The sequence below is a fragment of the Spea bombifrons genome, chromosome 6 (assembly GCF_027358695.1).
Source record: "Spea bombifrons isolate aSpeBom1 chromosome 6, aSpeBom1.2.pri, whole genome shotgun sequence".
Classification (NCBI taxonomy): Eukaryota; Metazoa; Chordata; class Amphibia; order Anura; family Pelobatidae; genus Spea; species Spea bombifrons.
The window spans coordinates 44062172-44086834 of NC_071092.1; the positions used below are offsets into that span (position 1 = coordinate 44062172).

Here is a 24663-nt window from a genome sequence, read left to right on the forward strand (position 1 = left end):
TGCAAGAGTTTCAGGACTAGGCTTCCTTATTGGTGAAACCCTTAGGAGGAAGCAGAGGACATCACCACAGCTGTCCCTGAAGTCAGAACTTAACTTTTGATCCAAACATTAAGTCAAAACACGTGAATTTGGAGAATACTTTTCCTGCTCAATGAGAATTATCCACCGGTCTGGACCGATAGGGTCCTTCAGGTCTAATTCCTATATATTCTATAACACGAGTATTCCAGGCTTCCGGTGGAAGAACCCTTTTACCTGTGTCTTGGAGCCGGTTTGCAATCCATCTCTTCTCTCCGATGCCACTGCGTGAATTCTGCATCTGCTTACGTCAGGTCTAGCCACAAGGGTCTCGAACCCAACCGCACTGGAGGACAGACTTGCTTGAGCATCAAAATATCACTCATTTTCGTTTATTAGCCAGTGTTCAAGCAGGGATATCATTAAAAACCCAGAGTAGCAATAGCCGATGAAAATAACATCATACATGACAACATAAGTGCCGATAGGAGGAGCGTGGGTGCGCATAAACTCTCTTTGGACAGGCCCACTCTACAACCTCTACATAAAACGTACTTGTCTTCCACCTTGCTAATTATAGCTAAAACTAGTGTGTAGCGTGTTCCGTACATAGGTTATACATGAGGTATGAGCCAACTCTGGTGTGCTCAGGAACGGATACTTAATTACAAAGTTGTAATTCTGATGCAGAGTGGTAAAAGTGCAGTAAATCACCCCGGCGCCCTAGGAATGCCCCAGCGCCACATTTTTACTTTGCAAGAGAATTACTCTTCCTGCATCACCCCCAAAGACGGATAAAATGTGACATAAGATGGAAGATACATCGGGGTGGAAGATGTTTTAATAACAGTACAAGGTGATTTGGGATACAGTTCAGGAATGGAGTGACACAGTAAAACGGTAAGGCACATGTGAGACTCCTTCTCTGGTTAAATCAAGAACCAGGAGAACCCTCCTTAGTAATAAAGCACCTCTTGTATCGGTGAATCGGAATCGGGCTTCCTTCATGGAACACACAGAGGCATGGATTCCTTTTTGGGGATTTTGCTAAGGGGGGAGGGGCATGGCCATGGAAATCTGGCCATGTGTATCCCCCCCCACCCTAGCTGTACATATTTTAGATCTTCAATACACTGTACTTGAATTAAAAGGTAAAAATTAACATAAGTTAATAATGGTTATTTACAAACAGACATACGGGAAAATAAAGACGAAGCTGCTCAGAAGATTCGGACAGCCACGGAGATATTATTGCATTGGTTCTGAACCTGACATTTTGAGTGATGGGCATGCAAAGATGTGCATTCGTGGCACACAAAGGGTTAACAGGGTTTCTAACAGCGCAGGTAAACTGCCTCGGCCAACCTACGGCTCCGTTAGATTACAAATCCAACCCAGTCGCTAAAAGGGGTTATAACCCAACAGCAAAAGCTGTAATTTGGCCAATCCTATTTTGTTTTTGTTTATTTATTTATTTCGGAAAGGTTTTAGAACCCAGCAGATTTGCATCTAGAAGATATACTATGATGTAAGAACACAGACCTGGAAAGAACAGTCCTCAATTCGAGATGACGAGATCGTTTAAATAATCACCCTCCATCTCGCTGTACTTTCCATACAAGTCGATGGCTTAAAAAATACTTTTTCTATCTAAGAGCTATCTTTGATATTTCCATTGTGCAATAATAAGCCTTTTATTTCCCATATTACACAAAACTGATAAATAGATTCTGGCAGACTTGCAGGTAAATTACACACAAAAAAATAAAGCTCCCAAATTCAATGCGGCACAAACCCCCCCACCGCTGCCTACACCCTCTGTCCTGGATATCGATTACACGCATTGCTGCATCGCATTTAAAAAATAAATACAGTCCCGCAAAGAACAGCTTCACTGTGCCATGTGATAATAGTAAGTTGCCCGTTTGCCTCTGGCAGATCTTGTGGAATAATCACCGTGTGGATCTTGCTGCCGGTAAAGAGATTTGAAAGCCCTACAGTGTAATAATTCTGTGACACTAGTGGAGATAGTATGGACGGGAAAACAGGGGTAAGTGGTGTGTGGTTTATGGATGATGTCATAGGTGGCAAAATAGCCGACAACCCATCTCCGGCCAGGTGAATTCAAATTTAACACAACGTATACCCTACGCACAAAAACACCCCCACGAAATACTGTTGTCTCCTTTGGACAAAAATAGCAACATAATGACCTAAAAAAAAAAAAAGGTATAAGGCACAAAACCCTGTATTCAAGTATTTTAGAATTCCTGCACCTTCTATAAACCATTGTACAGATCTCCCAGTGACCAGAAAGTTCCCAGTGCAAACAAAGATACAGATAAGGTTATGGAGTTGGCAAGGAATCGGCCCCCCGGCCTTTACTCCTTGTAAGAGGGGGGAGATACTGGAATGTGACGAGGCAGGAATCTGGATTCCTGGTTGCTGTTGCGGGACTGTGACAGAATACAGATACAATGCAATGATGACGTTTCGGAGCGAGGTGGCTTCTTCACATATTCAGGAGTGGTGGGATGGAGTTAAACGGGTAGATACAGCGGGAGGAGAAACATAGGCTGGATGGGGGATGGACACTTGGATCAAACAGTCTTGTAGGCACTTCATTTGGCTGGTGTAAGCCCCAGACGCAGTAGGAAACCAAATCTGGCAGGTTTGGGGGGGGAAAAAAAAGTGACATCTCCCGCTTCTTGCACCTGCTACACTTGTGCGCAAGTTTTGGTACGCTGCGTTTGTGTCTTCCTTGGATTTAATTTTGTTTGGCTTTGCCATTGTTGGCTTTGCCGTTCTGGTGAAGGGCTCCGTTGGCAGCTGCGCCCATCTTGGGCAGGCGTCTTCCTTTGGTGTAAGCCTGATACCAGAAATTGGAAAACAGGATGAAGAAGACCGTGCCGTAGATCCAGATGAGGTGAATGAAGATGGGGAACTGATAGTCACAGCTGGGCATAAAATAATACTGGGTTATGTGGATGGAGACCAGCACGAATTGGATCTGAGAGATAAAGCAGAAGTAATGAATGTGGGGGGTGGTATGGCAGAAGGGTAACACGCGTCTCATGACATTTGGTTATGCATGTGAACAAACATGTTTAGAAAATATATATGCCCTCAATCACTTACCAGCTGGATGGCAGTCATATGTTTCTTCCACCACAGGTACTTCTGGAACCGCGGACCAGCAGCAGAAAGGCCATAGTAGAAGTACATGATGACGTGGACCAGGGAATTGATCATGGCGTGAAAAGACCCCATACCACCTGGAGTTGCAGAGGAAGGAAATAAAAGTGTCAAGTTCACAGTTTTTGCTGGAAAACCCAATGCACAAAAATAAATAAATGCTTTCAAAAAGCTAATAGACATGACAACTCACCTGGACCAAACTTTACTCCCCACCACCAACTGCAAGGCAGTACAGAGTGATGGAAAATATGCAAGAATGTGATCTGACCGTTCTTCTTTCTCAAGACAAAGAATACCTGGGAAAAGGGATAGCAGACGTCACGAGACAAGAAACGTCTTTTCAGCTTACTAATAAACACAGGTATCTACACTGAATGCTGGATCACTATTTTACGTTGTATATAGCCTGGGGATCCAGCAATCATTAAGTAAGGCCAAAGCATGCCTAGGGCACAGTCGTCGTTCACGAAGACAAACTCTCTGGTTGCGGAACCTAAACATCGCTACCAAGATCTAAAATCTACATAGGTTTTGTGATTTGCTAGATTGCAGAGTTTCGGTGAAAACCATGACAATGTAATTGGTGGTTCCACGTGTGATATAAAACTCTGCAAAGCTCAAAAAAACAAAACAAAACTACTAAGTAGTCTGACATTTACAATTTTTAAACAAGGCGGACATTGTGTTGACGTATCAGGCAGAAGCGGGCTGAATATCTTGCCAGACACAGTCTAGCATTAACAGTTTATTACAGGATCAGATAGCCGGGGGGGGGGGGCAGAGATTATTACTGCACAAAACATGTGGCGGACCCGACATGGGGTGCATGGTGGAGCGAGACAGAAACCACACTTTGGTGTAAATCTCAGACAATTTGTACACAGCACTATAAAATTTACCAGAGTTTTTTTTATTTTATTTTTTTATAATAAATAAATAAAAAGAATGATGGTAACCAACATTCACGGACTGTTTAAAATCGCCTATTCAAAAGACTATTTTTGCTTTGACTAAAAACAAAAGTTTTAAACCCAGAAGTATCCGGCAAGATACGCAGTAAGTACAAAGGTCAGGCAAGCAGGGCAAAGAGCCAATCCCTTGCCGGGTCACGCATCGCAATGACGTGAAGAGTAAATGTACACACATTACAGGGTAGGTACCGGTAACTTTACAAAAGAATGTTGAAAGAGTTAAAGTGAGATAATAGCGGTGACTTTTCTCTGACATCCATTAGAGAGACAAGGAAATTACATTTATTGATCCGGCTTGTAGGTTTTAGATAAGCTGCGTTTTTTTGATAAATGAAGTCAGTGAATTTAAATGTGCTTTTTTTTTTAATATATATATATATATATATATATATATATATATATATATAAACACAATGTTGCCGCACCTGCAGGTCGACTGAAGGCCAAATTTTCCCGGCCTCGTCTTCCGGCCCAGTTCAATTATACTAATTTTAAGCATCATTTGACTCAAATACCATGTCATTACACAGTCCACACTTACAGTATCCAGTAGCTCGATAAATTTCGAGAAGAGGAACAGCCAAGCTACCCGCACCATCTGGGGAGAAAGAATAAAAGCGTCTGTAAAGGCCACCTCGCTAGTAAAATAGTTTAAAATGAACAATACCCCAAGGCTGCCAGCTATACAAAAAAAACCCAATACAGAATTCATCTCAGACCAAAGGACACTTAACTTTTGAGTGCGTTATAATGATGTTATATTATGATATATGTATACATTGCATATCACTGGCTTATAATGCCATTAAATGGGTAGTGCAGATGAATCTCGGATAGACGTGGAAGGGAGGGTTAGGGTCAAGTTACCATCACCGGTAATGGAAGCAGAATAATGGAGATAATAACAAGCTTATCTCCCCTCTGTTTATTGTCCAAAGTCCAGCAGGTGCCGAGTGGAAGGAGGTAACAGGTGGCATGACTTTAAAAGGAGGGGGGGGAAAGCGTGGGTTTCTTCACCAATATGGATTTCTTGGAAAGGTGCGAGTCATGATGTTACACATTAATACGAAAGAGAAAAGTGGTCTCCGTGACCTACCCGCAGCCAAGCAGTTTTAGCAGTCACTCACCCTGAGGGCCATCGGACTATCAGATGTATCCACAGGGTCGCAGCGCCAAGTATAGCCAGTTAGCCACCCAGACATCAAGAACTAGAAAGAAACAATTGCGTTTGGTTATCAGCCAGCACCTGATTTTATTATTCTCTCTTGTCTTATCTCTTGATAACTAGCTGTACATCATTAGTTTTATCATTCCAGTTTCCTGTGAACGTGTCATCAACAGCCACAGAAACGATGAATTAACATTGTCTGTATGATGTAATCCGTTGTTGCTAAATGCTATTTTTTTGTTCATTTCTTAATGGCGATTGATAGAAACGGGAATATATGCATAAGCCATTGCAATGAGCTTCCAGTGTGGGTGAAATGTACTTTCTTACCACTATGACACCTAAAGAGTTAAACAAGGAGCATTGTGGCTGTTACACAAAATGACTAACAGCAACTGAATTTTCAATAAAAAGCACACTTTTTAGGAGAAAAGTTTGCAATACCTATACGGTCTGAAAGCCCCCACCCCCCCCAAAAAAACAAACACTTAATTCATGTACCCTAAATGTGTATTTCTTTAAGGAGAGTCATATCTGTACAAATACCCCCAAAACCTATTAAAAAATAGTAAAATTGTTAAAGAATAGTTCCAATGCTGCTACTATATAAAAACCCCACAGCTCACTCCGATAATATATAATCAATCACTCCGTAACGTACCTCGTAAACAATAAATGCCGAAAGAGCCACAAGGCCAAAGTTATACACAACCATTAACGGCTTCAGGTCGAAAGCCTTCCGATTCGCCATAATCCGGGGCCCGAGGGACAGCACAAAGTAGACATAACCCAGGAGGATGGCCGCAGGCAGAAACGGCGAGTGCATCAAGGGATAGTGACCTATCCTGGCGTCTGAGAGAGAGAAGCAAAAACACATTTGGTTTGTACATGGCATAAAAAAAGAATATATATATTTTATTTACATACACACACACAAAAGTTTGGGGGTCACTGAGCTGTCCTCACAGAAAACAAGGAAGTCTCTGGCTGTAACATAATAGCCAAAGGGTGCCACTGGAACACAGGAGTGATGGGGGCGATAAAGGAGTGATGGGGGCGATAAAGGAGTGATGGGGGCGATAAAGGAGTGATGGGGGCGATAAAGGAGTGATGGGAGCTTGACCCGCATAACTAAATTACCATCCTGTTCTAAGGCTGGCAGACCTGATACGGAGAAGGAACTTAAAAGAAAGGAATAATTAAAATGTTCACTTAATTGTATAAACATCATTATTTTAGCGTCCTGTAGAACACAGGATTAGGGAAAGTGACAGATCTATACTGTATAAATGAACCTTTTAATGAACCCTCCGAAGCATGAATGGTGTGTCGAGTGACGGACAGGTGGACGGGCGGCAGAGGGAAATGAAAACCGATCTGGGAAGATACAGGTTGTGTCTTTATTTGCATAGCATCCCGTATGTCCGCAGCTCTTTATAAGCAACACCAGAATGCATGAAATAAATACATTCGTATATGCAAAATAAAAACAGTATCTGCACTGGGGATGAAGAAGCCCGGGGGGGGGGGGGCATTAAATGGGATCTCTTCAGGTGTCTACAAACAAAGACCCTCAGCCAGAATCAGCAGAAGTCACAGCACAATAACAGGTGAAGTAAGACAAACCACGCTGGAGAATGAGGAACGGCCGTATTCCAGATCTCACCTGCTCCTTTCATGAAGTCATGGTATTTCTGCACCCATTCCGAGAGTACGGCTTCCATCTTTACAACCGCTCACAACCTGGAAAACCAAATAAAAGGCTCGTTAGCGACTGTCAAAACACAACGTAAAACCCGTCATGTGTGATCACATATACTATACTTGCGCCAAGATATGACATTCATTCGCAAACCGGTTATTGCGTCTCCACATCCTCCATGAGTGCATAATATGGTGTAATATATATAATATTCATTTGCTCATTTAAATAAATCAGTTTGCGGGCCCAAACCAAAGAAAATCCATTCACGCAAATCTGCCGAGGAGTTGTTACAAAGTCATTTGCATAAAATTAATTAAATGCAAAACATGGTAACATTTAAAAAGGTTCTAAAACAAACACAACTTTGGGGGCCCTATGAATTTGATCCAAATTAATTTGAATTTCTCCAGTACTCAAAGCAGGGCCAGAACAAGTTGTGTAGAATTTGGGCAGAGCCGGTGTTAATCCCTGGCACGTCAGGCAGTTGCCTGGATCAGGAGGTCACCAGCAAGACAATGCCACCAACATGTAGAAGTCAGTCTGGTACCCGATAGGGGTTGAACAGAAGCCTCCATAAAATGCAGAGGAAGCGCACTAAAGATCTCTGCCTTTATGAGATGGGTGAGGGTGGTAGATAAGTTGCACAGCCTCCCTGGAGAAGTGGTAGAGGATAATACAGTGAGGGAATTTATTTAAACATGCATGAGATAGGCATTTGAATTCTCTATCAAGACTAACAACTAGTTTAGGTTTGAGTCCTTACAGCAGGAAAAAAAACAGGCAGACTAGACGGCCTGGATAGGTCTGATCTCCCGTTGAATGTTTCTATGCATTGGTATTCTAGAAAAAGTGACCCAAAAAGTTAGAGGAACTCAGATTTAGGAATCCTGGGAAGCTACGCATATTACCCAAGTGTACAGCGCTGCGGAATATGAAGGCGCTATAAAAAAAAACAAATAAATGACACCTAGCAATTTGAACGGTTAAAATGCAAGCGCTCCGACTGCGAGTTCCACCGCCTTTCATCTGCTCCGGCTGACGTCATGTAAGAATATAAATAAACAGTGCAGGGGTGGCGCGGCATGCTTTTAATATCTGTGATATGCAGTAATATCACGCGCGGTATTAATAGACGCCAGGAGGGCGACAGACTGCCCGCTACGCTTGGGAACGGCGCATTAAAAATGAAAATCCATTACCCGGACCCGCAGAGATCATTAAAACGGAGAAAGAAAGCTCAAGGTTTTAACGCGGTACTCTAAAAATATTCCAACATCGAGTGTCGTGTATCAAAAGTGACCAAGTTTGGAAAGTCTTCCGATTTCCATAGCAACCAGGGGGCGATTCTATAGATTTCTGTAGCAAATGGTTTTTATACATCATACCCATATTATATATATTTATAGTATACCCCCTCCATAAAGAGATTGTATTAGGATATAATGGCTTCCAGGGGCAGAATTAGGTGCGTAATTCACATTTACCACCTCCTCCCCGGCCTCCCATATACAGTACAGCTGGGGTACTCCAGCCGGGGTAATAACACAGTAAAGAAGCCCCAGGCTGTCCTGGCCAGGGGGTATCTGGGTGGTGCGGCCTGGGCTTATCTTGTCCCCATGGACATAAACGCTCTCTCAGCTTTGTAATCTAAATAATATACTACTGCATAATATTATTACTATTATAAAGAAAGGAGCACACTAGCAGTAACGCAGCGCCTCACACACAGGTAGTATGTACTATCAGCACTGTGTGCACTACCGCCATTACTCACCTAGCATCCATTGATGTGTCTTTAAATCAACTTTATTTAAAACATTTAAAGTGAGCAGCAGGACATGCAAGCCATGAGTCCGGATTGCTAAGGCAGTTTAAAGACATGCAATACATCCCATGCACGGTGTAAGGACATGCCTACCAACTGTCCCACTTTGTGCGGGACAGTCCCAATTTTGTTCCTCTATTCTGTTTTTTGGGACAGAGATAGAGCTCGGCGGGATTCAGGACCCGAGAACGCATACTGCGCATGTGTAGGATTGTATGCATGCGCAGTAGCGCAGCTAGTATGAGTGGCATTCATAAGTGCCGCCCCCTGGGGTCCAGATTCGCAGGGGGGTTAAAGTTGAGACATAATCCTAACATACCGCTTGGAGGAAAACCATAAAGGGTGCATGTGAAACACGAAAAAGGTACACGAGGGGAGGATCAACTGCGATCACTCAAAACACGTCCATTCTACAGAATTCTGCTGCATTCCCCTGTAACGGCCCATTGAGCAGCGGGACGCCGGAGGGCTTGATCGTCCAAGAGGGCCATCTTCCCCCGGTTTTGCAGAAGGGGCACAGTCATAACGTAGAACGGGTTCCAAGGCGGTGCTGGCCTATCAGGGGACACGATGTTTAAATACATAAAGGGGTTTAACAAAGTACGGGGGGAAGTTCTCTTCAGAGGAGGAGAAATGACATAGGTTTAGAAGTAAAAGTAAGCAAGTTTGACTTGACTGAGAGGGTAGTAGATAAGTGGAACAGTCTCCCAGCAGAAGTGGTAGAGGGTAATACAGTGAGGGGATATAACCATGCATGGGATAGGCATATGGCTCCTGAATCTAAGATGAGACCAACGACTGATTAAGGTTCGAGTCTTTACAGCAGGAAAAACGGACAGACTAGACGGCCGACAGGGTCTGAGCTGCCAACACATTCTTTTATGAGTTTGAGTTCATTCATGCGCTTTACAAGATCACATTATAGTAAAGAGGATTACACCCCACCCCCCCATCAAGAAAAAAAAATCCAACCTTTTCAGATTCCCCCATATTTACTGAATCCCTCCTCGTTCACATGGTTACTAAATATCTGCTGTCGTATTAATGTCACATTCGTAGACTATTTTTGGAATAATTGCTAGTTCGCAGAGACGCGCGATTCCTGCGCAGCGCACCACTGAGTTTCACTGCCATGTATGAAGCTGTTCATAAAGACAGCTGTTAACTCCGCAAACACCCGAGGTGCATCCACTAGACTGTTTGTTGTTAATAGGTTTAGAAGTAAAAGTAAGCAAGTTTGACTTGACTGAGAGGGTAGTAGATAAGTGGAACAGCCTCCCAGCAGAAGTGGTAGAGGGTAATACAGTAAACATGCATGGGATAGGCATATGGCTCCTGAATCTTAGACGAGACCCACGACTGATTAAGGTCTGAGTCTTTAGAGACAGACTTGATGAGCCAAACAGGTCTGATGAGCCGTCGCATTCTGTTTATTTAGCACAGCGATATCTCGGCAGAAGGTTTCTTCTGACTGCAGCGTAACACGCAGATGTACGCTTTGCTTTTGGACCGACAGAACCTTCAGCACGATCTAAACTTTTATTATTGGATAAAAGATGGGAAAGAGATCACAAAGTATCCCTTTCTGGATTGGACGTGGCAGATTGAAGGACCACATGAGAAAGAATGAAAAAAACAAGTTGCCCCCAAAGTCATCTATCAAGATTTATAAAAAAATATTGAAGATTACAGGTGTGTTAGGATTATAGAGTGATAAAATATGTTCCTAAAACCAGACCTCGCACAGTATTCAGTGCCCCCATTCAACACAAAATGAACCCAGAATCCGTTAACAGGACATTTTTGGGCAGATCTGTCAGGTTTCTTTGGGGTTGCTTTAGGGCAGAACCTCATGAAAGTGCATCAAAGATCCTAAAGCCACAAGATTCCAAACCCAACATCTATCCCGGAGAGAAAACGTCGCCATTTTCTGACTCCATTATAACTAAAAATTTAAAGCATGAAGTCGCCGATAACACCAAAGATGACATAAAAACCCTCTAAACCCAGCACCTGTTAATGTAAGGATCATGACAGATACGAACCCCACTCCTACAATCCCCAGCCTTCCGGGTGCTGGGTGGACGTGGCCATTTACCGACCATACTGCTCTTTATGGTGCATTGAACCATCGCAGCTCCTGCATCCTTGAATTCCTTATTAATTTTAAGCTCTTGGCACCTGCTAAGGACAACTTAATTTAAAAAAAAAAAAAGTATAAAAAACTAAAAATGCATGAATTATTCATCATTCCTTACTGCAAAATCACGCACGGTTCGTGAAAGCAGCACAGTGATCCGGATATGGATAACAAGCACCTTGTTTACCCAGGAATACAACTTCTTGGGGCAAAACAGAGAGCAACAGTTCTGGATTCCAAGGAGTTCTGCAGCAGCTGTATGTTCCCATTCATCAACATTCATAGACTGGACAGTCTAGACTCACTGTTTAGTGAATAAGCCCCATGTTTATTAGTATCAATTGGAAGCTGATTAAAATGTTTTTTTGTTTTTTTTTAATTACTATAAAAAAAATTAACACTTTTAAAATGAAGCAAAAAAAAAAATCCCAACATTTATGGTTTATAAAAAAAAACCAACAAACAAAAAAAACTCTTCGTAATACCCGGTAGCAGATGCAACAAAACCCTATCCAAAGATTACGGTTATCTCATTATTATTAGTTTTATCTAATAGGGTAAAAAAAAAAAAAAGCTGTAAAACTGCTGATATCCTCGATAAATGAACAGATGGCGATTGAGGTTCTGTGGATCCTGTTAAATATTTAAAGGGCAAAAGCCATAAAGTTCTAGTTTATTGAGGAAGAAAGAAGGTTCAGGAGATTTAGAAAGAAAAAGGCAGATATGATAGCAGTCCAGTGTATTAATGACGAGAGTCACATGGTATCCAAACGCCTAGAAGACATTATAATATATTCTTTATAATTATTATTAAATAATATTACATGTGACACTGAAAGATACGGAACACTTTGTTACACTAATGCTGGGTAACGATAGCTGTGAAGACACACGTTTGGTAACACTAACGAATTTGTCTGACGATATTACGACACACTGATTGCCACACCATGACACCACAACCTTTTAGTCATCAAATACTATTCGATACCACGGTGTTGTAAAAAACACACACAGCCCACAGGTTACTCCCATTACGCTCATTCACGCGCTAGCACACCAAGCCCACTGGAAGCATCATGGGAATTGTAGTCGCCCAACAGCCAATGAGCCACTGGCAAAGTTTGTGGTTCCGTACAGAAAAAAAATATCAAGCCCTGATAACTGCAATTAATCGGAACTCATCTCAGGGTGCCCGTCATCTCGATAAAGTGTTTGTGCATTCATTCATTCACAAAATTAATACTTGTTCATATGGAAAATTTAAAATAAAGGGTTAATAAGAGCATTTGGACCAGATAAAAAAATAAATAAATCAGTATTCAAATATATATATATATATATATATATATATATATATATATATATATATATATATATATTTTTAAATTGAAATGTAATACATTGTCTCACTTCGGCAATAGAACATTAGTAAAAAAAAAAATTTTATATGTTTTTTTTTTTTTATTATATATTTCGAGGACCCTCCATAAAAAAAAAACAAAAAAAACAAAAAAAACAAGCAAATTGAAATGTTACAGTAACAGAGGAGGCTTGCGCGAGCGGTGATCCGCGTTTCTGGCGCGGTGTCATGTGTTTGCAGGTATGAAGTTAGGAGTGTTTGTAGTGGTTCACACCCCGGTTCCTGAAACGGATTTGGCCGGGGAGAGGGCAGCACGTCACTCCCTGCTATCCGGAAAACACTCACGGAAATATCATTCTTCAGAGCTGGAAAGGAACCAGCCCAGAATGCATCCCTCCTCACCAGGAACACCATAAAAAAAAACAAAAAAAACACGCTTTTTAAATGTCTAAAACATAACCCGTTTCATTCTGCTGGAAACGATGCGTATGAATTAAGCATCACCTGCTACGAGCCAACAATACGGGCTTTCAAAACACCTGCTGTTTGTGAAGTTTTATTTTCTAGCTGCTTCCTGATAGACTAGATAGTTTTTCCTGATGTAAAGATTTGTTGGTCTTGTCTTAGATTCAGGAGCCGTATGTCTATCCCATGCATGTTTAACTTCCATCACCGTATTACCCTCTACCACTTCTGCAGTCCATATAAGTAACTGGTCTACTAGTTTTAGATTAAGGCCTCTTGTTCTAACATTTTCTCCTTCTTCGAAAAACGAAAGGTTTCCATCCCATCCTCTGTCTTTCAAGATATCATATTGTGATCCCTTAATGTTTTATCCTGCAAACCATTCACCATTGTAGTCGTCCTTATCTGAACTCCCTCCAGAATGTCAACATCCTGCTGCAGAGGGGGGGGTCTCTCTCCAGAGCTGCAGGTGGGAGGGGGGTCTCTCTCCAGAGCTGCAGGTGGGAGGGGGGTCTCTCTCCAGAGCTGCAGGTGGGAGGGGGGTCTCTCTCCAGAGCTGCAGGTGGGAGGGGGGTCTCTCTCCAGAGCTGCAGGTGGGAGGGGGGTCTCTCTCCAGAGCTGCAGGTGGGAGGGGGGTCTCTCTCCAGAGCTGCAGGTGGGAGGGGGGTCTCTCTCCAGAGCTGCAGGTTGGAGGGGGGCTCGTCTCTCTAGAGCTGCAGATGAGGTCAGATATATTTGGGTATGATCTACTTTTTCCACCCTGGTAAATAAACCTCCCACACAAGTAATGGTACAGACACTCGTTATTGCATCATAAAGGATATACCCAAGCGACGCTACGAAGTATCTATTAAAAACTCCATCTTCTGGTAAATGGAGGTCAAAATGATGAAGCAAAGGCCCGACAGGCAAACTAGCAATCAAGCCTCCGTAAAAAGGAGGCATATGCACAAGTTTAATACTCAGCAGATGGGGTCATGGGGGTTATTTTATCCAAGGTCACACTAAGCAGATATTTACAGCCAAAACTTTGTTTTCCTTAATTCAGAGCATCATTATATAGGAATTTTCCATAGTGCTGTACAACAGCATGTAACAAAATATGAATTAAAAATGATTTTTTTTAAGAAAAGTGAGTGCTGGTCAGGCATTTTACACATTGCTAAATGTTCTGGTAACGGAGGGGTTAAGAGGCAAGAGAAGGCACAGAGTGTTCTGACCCTGTGGAACCAAAATATTGCACCTACAGGATTAAAGGAGCCTTCCGCCCGACTGGGTAGGTGCCAACCGGGGGAGTGTTAAGGGCAGGCTCTGATGACATCACACACCATGAGACCTACGAGGTAATCAGAACCCAAGCTGCTCCCAACAAAAAAAAATTCTGAATTTCTGCATGAGACTCGTCACATGCAGCGTATGCATTAACACTGGAAACCGCATATGTATATACACATTATATCAATATTTACCCTCTTTTTCAGTGCCCTCTTACAGCAAGTCAAGGTTTCCTGCTCTTCTTCAGTGTGGGGGGGAGGGGATTAACTCTCCAAAGAATTTAGCGGGGTTGGAGAAGCCACATACCACGCTCCCCTCCCAAACACACCCATCCTTCACCTGCACTCACCTTTCACCTACATTACAGCCGGACTCCAGATCCAAATCCCCCCCCCCATGCTGCGGAGGCTCTCACTCCCCTCCTCTTACAAAAAGGCTTAAGCAGAACTCCACACTCCAGTGAGACATGCTCTCCTGCCTCCAGAGAAGAGTCCCTCCGCCTGACCACCCTCCCCAAACTAGCGAGACATACACAGGTATCCGGACCACCACAAGCTGTCACCGTCCTCCAGACAAGCAGCTAGTTTGACCTTGCTTAGACCTCTCAACATCTCCTTATCCCAGCCTTCCTCCATATCAAAAGAAAACCGTTCACCTTTCTTAACCAGCAGATCTACCCCCAATATCTCCCCAGGAGCTAGAAATACCCTCCTCTGGGGCTTTTCAAGTCACCGCTGCATCTGCTTCACGTTCTAGAACTCTAAGGCATCATTTGAAGAACTTTTCCAATCCTCTTCAAGGTTTTTAGCACAGTAAGCCCTCCATTCCCACGAGTGTCACAAAAAAACCTCTAACATCAAAAATAAAGGGCAATCCCAGAAAATTAGGTCTCTTATTAACCCCTTGCACTCTCCACCACTGTTGCTTCTTTTTTTTCACCTTGGTCTCTCCCCACTCACCAGCCGCTCTTACTAGCTGGGAGAGAGAGAATCCAGATGTGACTCTCTACATACAGAATGGAGAGGGAGGAGTGCATGCATGAAGCCCCAGGGTCTGTGGAGGGCAAGGGGTGTGAGAAGTGAGAGAAAAGCCACTCTGTGCCAGGCACGCTCACCGCCAGTGACAGGCACACACTCACACCCACGGATTAACCCTTCCCTGGCCAGGGGGGGAGAGGGTGTAAAACCAGCAGGGAAGCAACAGGCCCTGCAACCAACCAAGCTGTCACAAGTGCCCCATGGCAGAGAGGAAGTAGATCGGAGGTCTCTTGCCCTGGGTGGCAGAACATGGCATACTTTCCAGAGAGAGAGAGAGAAAGAGAGATTGTCCGTGAGAAAGCAGGAAAGTTGTAACTTTGTTTACCTGCTGTTGTGATCTGGAGCCCCGATCCTCCTGTCTCCCTCCTGAGCTTGATAGAGAGAGCGTGAAAGAGGAGGAAGGAAGGAGAAAAAGAGGGAGATGTGGGTAACCACACCCCTACGGTGACTCAACTTCACTCCGCAAATACACCCCGAGCCGGGCTCCGGCCTGCACACGGGGAAGAGGGAGGAGGGCTCAGGGTGGGCAGAGAGCTGCAGTCACAGGCAGGGCCGGGCCTGAGGAACAGGCAGAGCAGCTACACAGGGCCGGCACACCCTTCCTGAACAGCAACCCCCCTCACCACACCCTCCAGCAGCTGGAAGACAGTGTCTGGGAGAGGGAGGAGGGCAGCTGCTGCTCTCCTAAATAGCCCCGGGTGGGTAAGAGCACGAAGCCAGGAAAAGCCCAGGTAGCTGGGTAGACACCTGTGGGAGGCTTTGGATTAGGAATAGGTACGCAATGCCCCTGCAGAGATGGCGCCCCCTGCTGTAACCTTGAGATATAGACCCTCAGGCACGGCATGTACCCTACAGAAAGGGCGCCCACCTGTTGCAACGTTGCATTTATAGCCCCAGACACACCGAGGCCCTGTACAAAGCACTCCCGCCTGCTGTGACCTTGGCATATTACCTCAGGCATGCCATGCCCCTGTAGAAAGGGCCCCCTGTTGTACCCTTTGCACTTTACCTCAGGCATGCCATGCCCCTGTAGAAAGGGCCCCCTGTTGTACCCTTTGCACTTTACCTTCACCGCCCCTCTCTAATTTCTTGGTACACACACTTATGCATATTGTTGCCCCCGTTCCAGAGAGTAAAAAATACCCCACAGCCTAAAAAGCCTCCTTTGTCAAAAGACCTCCCCAAAACTCTCTTCTCCTGAAGGGGTTAACGCTGTTCGCTTTTACCTCCGCTACTATTATCTCCCCCTCGCGCTGCCATTTCTTGGCATGTGACTTTGCGCCTCGGGGGGGGGGCAGACAGGAAGCAAAATGGCAAAACCACCATGACGGTACATATTCACTGCGCGCTATTAACCCCCACGGGGGCATTTGACGAGGCAATGATGATAATAATTGGAACGCTCTTTTTAAACCGCGGTAAATTCTCTTGGGGGTTTAAAGAGACGGGGTAATTACGGCACCCAGAGGTTGCCTCTGTGTGTGACGCTGAAAGGAAACGCTTTGATGAGCAAAACAATTTATTCCATTTAAGTATGGACCTAGTTTACTAATTATGCATTTTTTAATGGAAAAAACCATAGCTTATTTCCTAACATTACTGCTACACTGTTAAATCAGCAGCTTCCGTATTCATCCATCTCCAAGACGATACTTGTAAGACGAGAACCTCGTCATTAAAGGGCCCAGTACAGGAGAAGAATGGGGTCTTCTGTTTGGGTGGGACCCCTGCTGCTAAATTCTGCTAATTGCTTTAGGGCGGGCGCGTATTAAGTCCCTGGTCAAGTTCTTGGCCTGCGGGTTTCATTCGTGAAATGAACTTGGGAACATCCCCCGTATAGAAACCTTTTGTCAATAAAGCAGGTTATTCCCGAAGTTCCCAAAATGGTCGATTTTTGTATTCCTTACACGGAAACAGAATTTCACGGCAGATCAGACACATTCGGCGCATCCAGTCGGCCCGTTTCTCCTGCTGTAACGACCTTAATCAGCCCCTGTCTATCCAGCGCATGTTTAAATTCTCTTACTGTACCCTCTACCACTTCTGCTGGGAGGCTGTTCCACTTATCTACCATCCTCTCGAGTAAAACATGCATACGTGCAGCTATGCATAGGTTTATTCAGTAACAGTTGTGTCTTCCCTGCTGTATTTAAACTACCCAGATGTTGGGTAGAAGTCTAGGAAGCCGGCAAGGGAGCCCGGTGAATTCACTAATTGCTTTCAGGAGCTGAGCCTCTCCTGAGATAACCCTGTTTGTTCGTTGTTCTGTAGGCTGCTTTCACGAGCTTTTACCTAGAGGTCATTATTTTGTACCTCTTATCATTATTACCTAATTGAGCTGTTTTACCCCTTTCAATGCCAATGGGGTGACACGTTAGTTGGCTGGATAGGACACGCTACATGTACGGCATGTAATATACAAATGCTGATTTTATTTTTTCCTGCCGCAGGTGGAAATACACGCTGTGACGGATAATAGGTTTTTCAATAAAAAAAGAACTGCCTCTCCAGAAGGAAATAGACACTTTGGATACTCTTTCAGAAAATCGCTACGAAACTGGTTCCTGTAGTGCAGGATAAAACTTACCAGGAAAGGTTAACCCCTTAATGACAAAGCCCGTACATGTAGGGGCTCAAAATGCATTGTTTTCAATGGGTTTAGTGACCGCCCATTGTCCCTAAGGATCTAAACATATACAGCCAGGAAGAAAAACAAGAGACACACGGGGGGATATGATATAAACGTTTAAATACATAAAGGGAACCAATGTGATAAAGGAGGAGAGTTTATTTTAAAAGGAGGAAAAACTACCACAAAAAAAGGACATAGTCTTAAAATAGAGGGGTAAAAGTAATATCAGGAGATATGGCTTTACTGAGAGGGTAGTGGATGCATGGAATAGCCTTCCAGCAAAAGTGGCAGAGGGATAGACATAAGGCACACCAGATGGGCCGAATTTTGCTGACACGTTCTGTTTCTAGATGTTGTTCAGTAGAAGGTTGAACTTGATGGACCTGAGTCTAAATTACCATGACCTGCTACAAAAAATGTGAAACCATGGAAAGCCGAAACCAAAAGTATGACCAGCTAAATGTGACCATATATTTGAATCAATGTATTCTTCAGGTTGGAGATGCCCCCCTCCTGCATTTTTGTTTAATGAGTGGCACTGTGGATAAAGGAGGTTTATTACCAATCCGGGTAGGAGATCCAAACATCCTAGAAGAGGACGGCAGATCAGACCCATTCGGCCCGTCTTGTCTGCCCCGTTTCTCCTGCTGTAAAAACTAAAACCTTTAACCGGTGGCTGGTCTCGTCTTAGATTCAGGAGCCGTATGCCTATCCCATGGATGTTTAAATCCCGTCACCGCATGAAATGCTCAAACACACCTTTCAGATCACACAATCGTCCTGCCGATCAAGGTTATCATTGCTTTAACCTACAGAACGGCCGCACCGGGGTGACAAACCCACAGTGTGACGTAAAGTACCTCTCTCCAGTTTCTTACCCCCCCACCTGTGTTGTGTTACTTAAAAACTAGGTTGAAGCTCAGACATCCTCCAAGTGTGTGAAAGGTCCAAGGCAGCACATTCCTGGTATCCAAGGGGATGAGGCTGACGGCCAAGAGAGGGGTTAAGGTGTGCACATGACGGAGGAGTGGGGGGTGGGTACAAGGTATGCGCCTGTCTGTGGAGGGTGGGAGAGAATACTATGTTGTGGGCTGAGGGTACAGTCTTGTCCGTGTAAATGTGTGTGTGGGGACTTTGCTGAAGGAATGTGTGAGCTCGCCAGCTAGGGAGGGGACAGTCGACGACTCCACAGGCAGCCCCATTGTTCGGCGCATGGGGACCTGCAACACTGCGCCATTATATAGATGTAATGTCATATTGTCATAGCTGTAGAACAGTGCTCAGTTTGTGCGCCAAAGCTTTGCGTAGAGATAGCAGAAACTGCCAACCCAGCGTCTCTGGCACCGATATCCGCATCCCTGGATGTCACCCACAGGCTTTAAAGAGAAATGTATCGATACATTAGATGCGCTATGAGCCACTAATACTTATCTAAGTGTTCTAAAAGGATTTTACTTGTAACAGTGACATTGTGTCTCGTTGTATAGTCAGCTGGAACAAGCAGACATCAGGAAAGTGATGTTTTTAGCTATTTTGCAGCCGGCACATAATAGAATAGTGTGTGTTTGGCCACAAATAGAGTAATTCTTATTTACACAAAACGTGTTTAGACATTGGCCTGAATAGGCCTAAGGTGGCATACAGGGGGGGGGGCTTTTGATTTGGTCTAGTGCTTACTACACTTTGTCCCTGTATGATCTAGCTTCTACTTGGGGTACCTTGTGTTTTGCTCTCTTGTTATGACCTACTTTGCTCTACCATATTCCTGCTTTCCCCCTGATTACAGATGGTCCTCTCCTTGTATGATTCTTGATGTTTTTTTTGTCCCGTCTGCCACCTTTACAAACCTACAGTTTCCTCACTATCTGTATCTCTGCTTTCCAGGACCTGACTTTGTTCTGTCTGGGCTGCCGCAAAGTACTCCATATGTTACATTAATTTCCCTCCAGACATCTCGCAATAAGAAGTCGGCTTCCCTGGAAATTGTTACTATACTGAAAGTAGGGGGTACTTCCCTTGGGCAGACCCCTAGAAATATTTAATTGTGTGCTGTAGTAATGACTTAAACAAAAGCTTTACAAGACACAGTGCTTTACCTTTAACAGACCCTCTTCCAATGCCCCCTTGTTATTACCCTAGTGGTGGTCCCTGGGTTATGTAGAAAAAGTGATCCTGGTGCAAAGTTGTGATCTTATCACCTTAGCCAACGTTGGGATGTTCCTGCTTATTGGACAATTCATTTGGTTACTGTGGTGATAAGAGCGCTTTTTAAAGTTGCACCAGAATTTATTTTTCTATAGATGCTCACCAGAGTTGACCACTCTCTAGCGGATAGATAGGTTGGTGAGTTTCAGCCTACGAACTCTATACTATAATTAACCAATTAACCCCCCTCTACGGTAGAAAAAAGATGTCTAAGCTGTCATAAATCCAAAATTGCCCTTTTGTCCACAATTCTGATTGCCTCTGAAATCCGAGATCGGGGAGTTCTAATGGACTATGGATGCCCTTCCCGAAATCCTGCCTGCCTTGGTGGAGACAAACACAGCATTCATTTCATAAAGAAAACACTTTAAACTAAGCAATTCATTCTTAAATGACGTACAGAGCTTTTCAAACCTTGTGGGTTTAACAAAAGTTGTTAAGAAAGCTGTGTACTTCGTGTGTGAAGTAGGGTGACGCAATAGACGGAGTTAGAGAGTACGATGGCCGATGGATGCGTTAGGCACTTCAGCAGCTACAGTATGAGCTGTTGAGGTATGAGGGTATGTGTTCAGATATTAAAGCATCAGGACAAGAGGTCTCCTTTACATTTAGAAGATGGGGACGGGAATGTTAAAAAAGGCTGTTGTGTTAGTCCTGGTGTTAATTAAATCACTTTTCAGCAGTGGTTTTGGTACATAGATTAAGGTTCGTGGAAAATTTATGGTCTCCAGGTCACTTGAAAACTTCAAGTGATCGTCTGAAGACACGGGGAATATGAAAGAAAGCACATGCAATAAATCATCCTTTTTTATTTTGTTAGTAAAAGCCCTGGTTTTAAAAAAAATCTATTTCCTAGTGTAGGATTAAGGGCTGTAGCATTAAGGTCTCAAGACCTGCTACCTTTTCCCCCTTTCCTTTTGGAGTACTTGGCTATGCGCACAGAGTGACCCTGTCAAAAATACATTCATCAACCCAGATCGAAATAATATCCGACATGCCGAGATAACACTCAATTAATCTCTGAGAATGATCGTTAAACTGCGACATACATTTAATCTTTGAGTGAACGTTACACCGTACCACTAACTTAATCTTAAAAGAAACAAAATCTGTGGCAACAGGCATTACATTGTGACGTTCTCGGTGCTCTCTGGTGTATAATGCTGGTTATTAAGCTACAAAGCTGGACTTTAATTTGCAACGTTGTGCGGTGAGCCGCGAAACTGAGTTTTAATCTTTAACATGTTATACTGTGACTCTGAGCCCTAATCTGTACCGCCATGCATTAAAAACAGTGGAAATGAGACCTGGCCTTTAATCTGGATCACTAGTGAGGGGTATGGTATGGTACAGTCATTTTGAGCTTGACCTTAGAAGGGGTACCCCCCCCAGTCCCGTACTGCTATATTTCCCCTGAACCTGCTTTGATTAAGACTGCAGTCCTGTTGGCAGCAGCACCAGCTGGCAAGCAGTAAAACCCGCTAACGTCGCCTTCTGTTACGTGAGCCAGCAGCGCTCAGCGAGCCTGTGCCTTTATACTGTTTTTATTATTTTTATTCTTTATTTCTAAAGTGCCGACAGATTCCGCAGCTCTGTACAAGGTGAAAAGGTTACAGATAATGACAGGTACAATACAACAATTGACATACAGATACAAGAGGAATGAGGGGGCCGTGTTCCCGCAGGAATTTAGGATGCTGTATGATCAGGGGTCCTGAGAGAGAGATTAAAATGAAGGGCCCTGTGGTAGTGATGTACTTACCACCCGTCAGCTCCCGCTCTCGCTTGGCAAACAGCATGAAGGGGGTCTTACCAGATCCCCTGTGAACATGTGTGGAAAGCGTTCCTATTGATTTCAAGCAGCCAATCAATGGTGAGAATTGGGGGACCATGGAAGAAGCGGGGAGCTGCAGCTTCTCCATTAGGTATTTTTCTTTAATTAGTATATATTTAAAGGACCATTTAAGAAAACAATGTATGTTCTAATACTCAGAAAGTACGTTATTATGCATTATTCTATTGGTGGCAGTAAGCTGTGCCTTTAAGTTGATGAAACAGATGCTTTAGGAGGTTTTCTTTCCTTCATTGAGCCAGCAATCAAAGATTTTTTAGCGTTGTGAAATATTTGTTTTGTGTCACAGATATCGACCCGATGTTCTTTATCAGTCTCATTTTACCGTGAGCACAATGTCACAAAGCCGGTGATCTAATGGCTGGGGTATTTATGACAAGCAAGCAACACACAGATAACCCAGGGGTTGCTAAACTCTAAAGCAAGAGATAATTCACCCTACAAAAGACACGTGACTCCCAGATCGATCACAACTGTGAAGTCATGCCTCTGAGATTAGGTTCTGGATTGTAGAATAAACTAAAATTCCGAATAAAACCGTTTCCGGGAAAAATCATTTGTTACTTGTCTTTTAATGACGGCAAAACGTAGAGCCGTAACATTCATTTGTCTCTCCGGTTGGCTTGCTCATGGTCTGAAGTTTGGCTGTGTGTAATTTGGTGTCTTCAAGATAAAGGATCTCAGAATGTAGGAATTTTGATGTGATGGGAACGTGTACTTGGGTGCAATAGTGTGAAGGGCTTCTCAACAGCATGAAAGTAATGCAAACAAATCTCATAGGGAAGAGCTAGGGAGGAATGCATAATGTAAAAAAAGAAATAAGGTTAGGAAGTACCCAGCTTAGAAGGCTGGCTGAGAAGTAATATATTAAGTACTCAGTGAAGGAGGCAGGCATATAATTAGGTGAGGGATTACCCAGTTTGGGAGATATGCAGGCATATGAGGTGAGGGAGTGCTCATTAAGGCAAACAGGCAGGCATATAATAAGGTGAGGGAGTACTCAGTTTGGGAGGCAGGCAGGCATGTAATCAGGCGAGGAAGTTGCTAATTTACACGCCGAAAATTAATTTTAGCTTATTGCGAGCAGCCAGCCAGCCGGCCAACTTTTTGTTGAAGTTGGAATTTATTTATTTAAAACACCCATTGTTTGCAGTTTGTTTTTTTAATCAATGTAACTGTTTTAGTGATAATGGCTTTAAATGCTAGAGACTTGATTACTTCCACTTGTCTTGTTCTCCTCCAAAGGAGAATTGTGTTCTAATATAAGTGCAATCAGGCAAACTATAGCTAATATCTATTTCTAAGATCGCTGCTTCTACCAGCAAACCCAGAGCATGATATCCATCAGTCCAAATTTATATTAATGCGCAAACACAAGTAAACATTTTTAATAAACAAAAAGCCCACTCAAATTAAGTAAAGGTGAAAGGTTTATAAAAAGAAAATGGATTAATTATGTGGCACCAAAGCATAATTTTAAAGAAATATCCTTTGGGTTTTTTCTCCATTAACCAGCGACATATGGTTTATTTATGCATCCCTTCGGTATTAACCATATAATCTTTTGTAACGATCTTGTCAGATCCTGCGTTCCCATGAAAACAAGTATACTTTACTATAAAAACACCACAAAAAAACCCCATTTACATCCCTGAAACAAAACTGTATGTCCTCCCAATCACAAGGTTTCAATCTTCCTTTATCATATAGAGTCTTTTCAAGCTCATTACGGATAACTCAATATTCAGCATGTACTCAGAAGGATGTTTTCATTAATAAAGGGTTTCACAAAAGCGGCAGTATTTTAAACTAAAGTCAACTAAGGGTAAGCAGCAGAGGCCTGATCCTCTAGGCATAACATTGCTTTGTTCCAAAGTCCACTTTGTAAAGACACCAAAAGGGGAGGACCAAAAATCAATCATGTATAGACAAGCCACGTGTGACAAGCGCTTCCTGATTGCTATCACCGAGCGGAGTACATATAATGCCTCATATATGCTGTGCATGCTCACTTGTTAATACATAATCTAACATTAGTAGCTTCCTTGCCTCTGATCTCTTCATACACCCAGTGAGAGCAAGCTGTTGGGGAGCATATATTTCACAGGTTTACCTATGGACACGTTGAGCGTCACAATCCAGCCACTTAACTGAGATAGCAAAATTGGATGCATTGCTATGAAATCCAGTAGCTACAACAGTAAAAAATATAATTAAATGCAATATTCATAGAGTACGCTTATATTATGTAGCATTTTTAACACACTGTAAAACACCCCTTGATAAAATGTCTAATCACAGGCAGACTAAAGGGTAACAAGGCTTGTCACCTAGCGATATGACAAAGAGAATTGTCCAAATCACAGCATTTAATAGCTAATTTATTCAATCTACCCATAGCTTGTCCTTGTTAGTCAATTAGTGTAAAAGTAACAGACCCTGGGATCTAATCACAAAAGGCAACAGAATTATCGTAATTTATGTAAATGAATTCCTGCCCTTTATTTCCCCTAAACATTCACTTTAAATGTGAGGGCATTGAGGGCACAGCAATGGACAACATAAAACACACAAAAATAACACAAGAACATAACTATATTTGCATCAAAACAATTTAACGTAAAAAAATACACATCATCTGCACATTATAGCAAACACATTTCTCCTTTTTCATGATATTCCTTCAGCACGTAACTTAAGTGCCAAAATAAAGACACAAATCCATGTGTTACAGTCAATGTTTTGGAGAATAAGTCCATAGCCGCTGGTATTCATATAAAGTTCTGACAAAATACATTTTTTTAGTTAG

General features: G+C 43.1%; 1 protein-coding gene across 1 annotated transcript; it reads right to left on the minus strand.

The window, feature by feature from the left end:
• Positions 1-830: 830 nt before the first annotated feature.
• ELOVL1 (ELOVL fatty acid elongase 1) lies at positions 831-15628 on the minus strand. Its single transcript, XM_053468803.1, has 8 exons — positions 15491-15628; positions 7022-7098; positions 6017-6207; positions 5315-5395; positions 4729-4785; positions 3407-3512; positions 3157-3293; positions 831-3028 (listed from the first exon to the last, which is right to left on the minus strand). The coding sequence occupies exons 2-8, from the start codon at positions 7077-7079 to the stop codon at positions 2786-2788; spliced, it is 873 nt and encodes a 290-aa protein (XP_053324778.1). The 5' UTR covers positions 7080-7098; positions 15491-15628; the 3' UTR covers positions 831-2785.
• Between the last annotated feature and the right edge of the window lie 9035 nt (positions 15629-24663).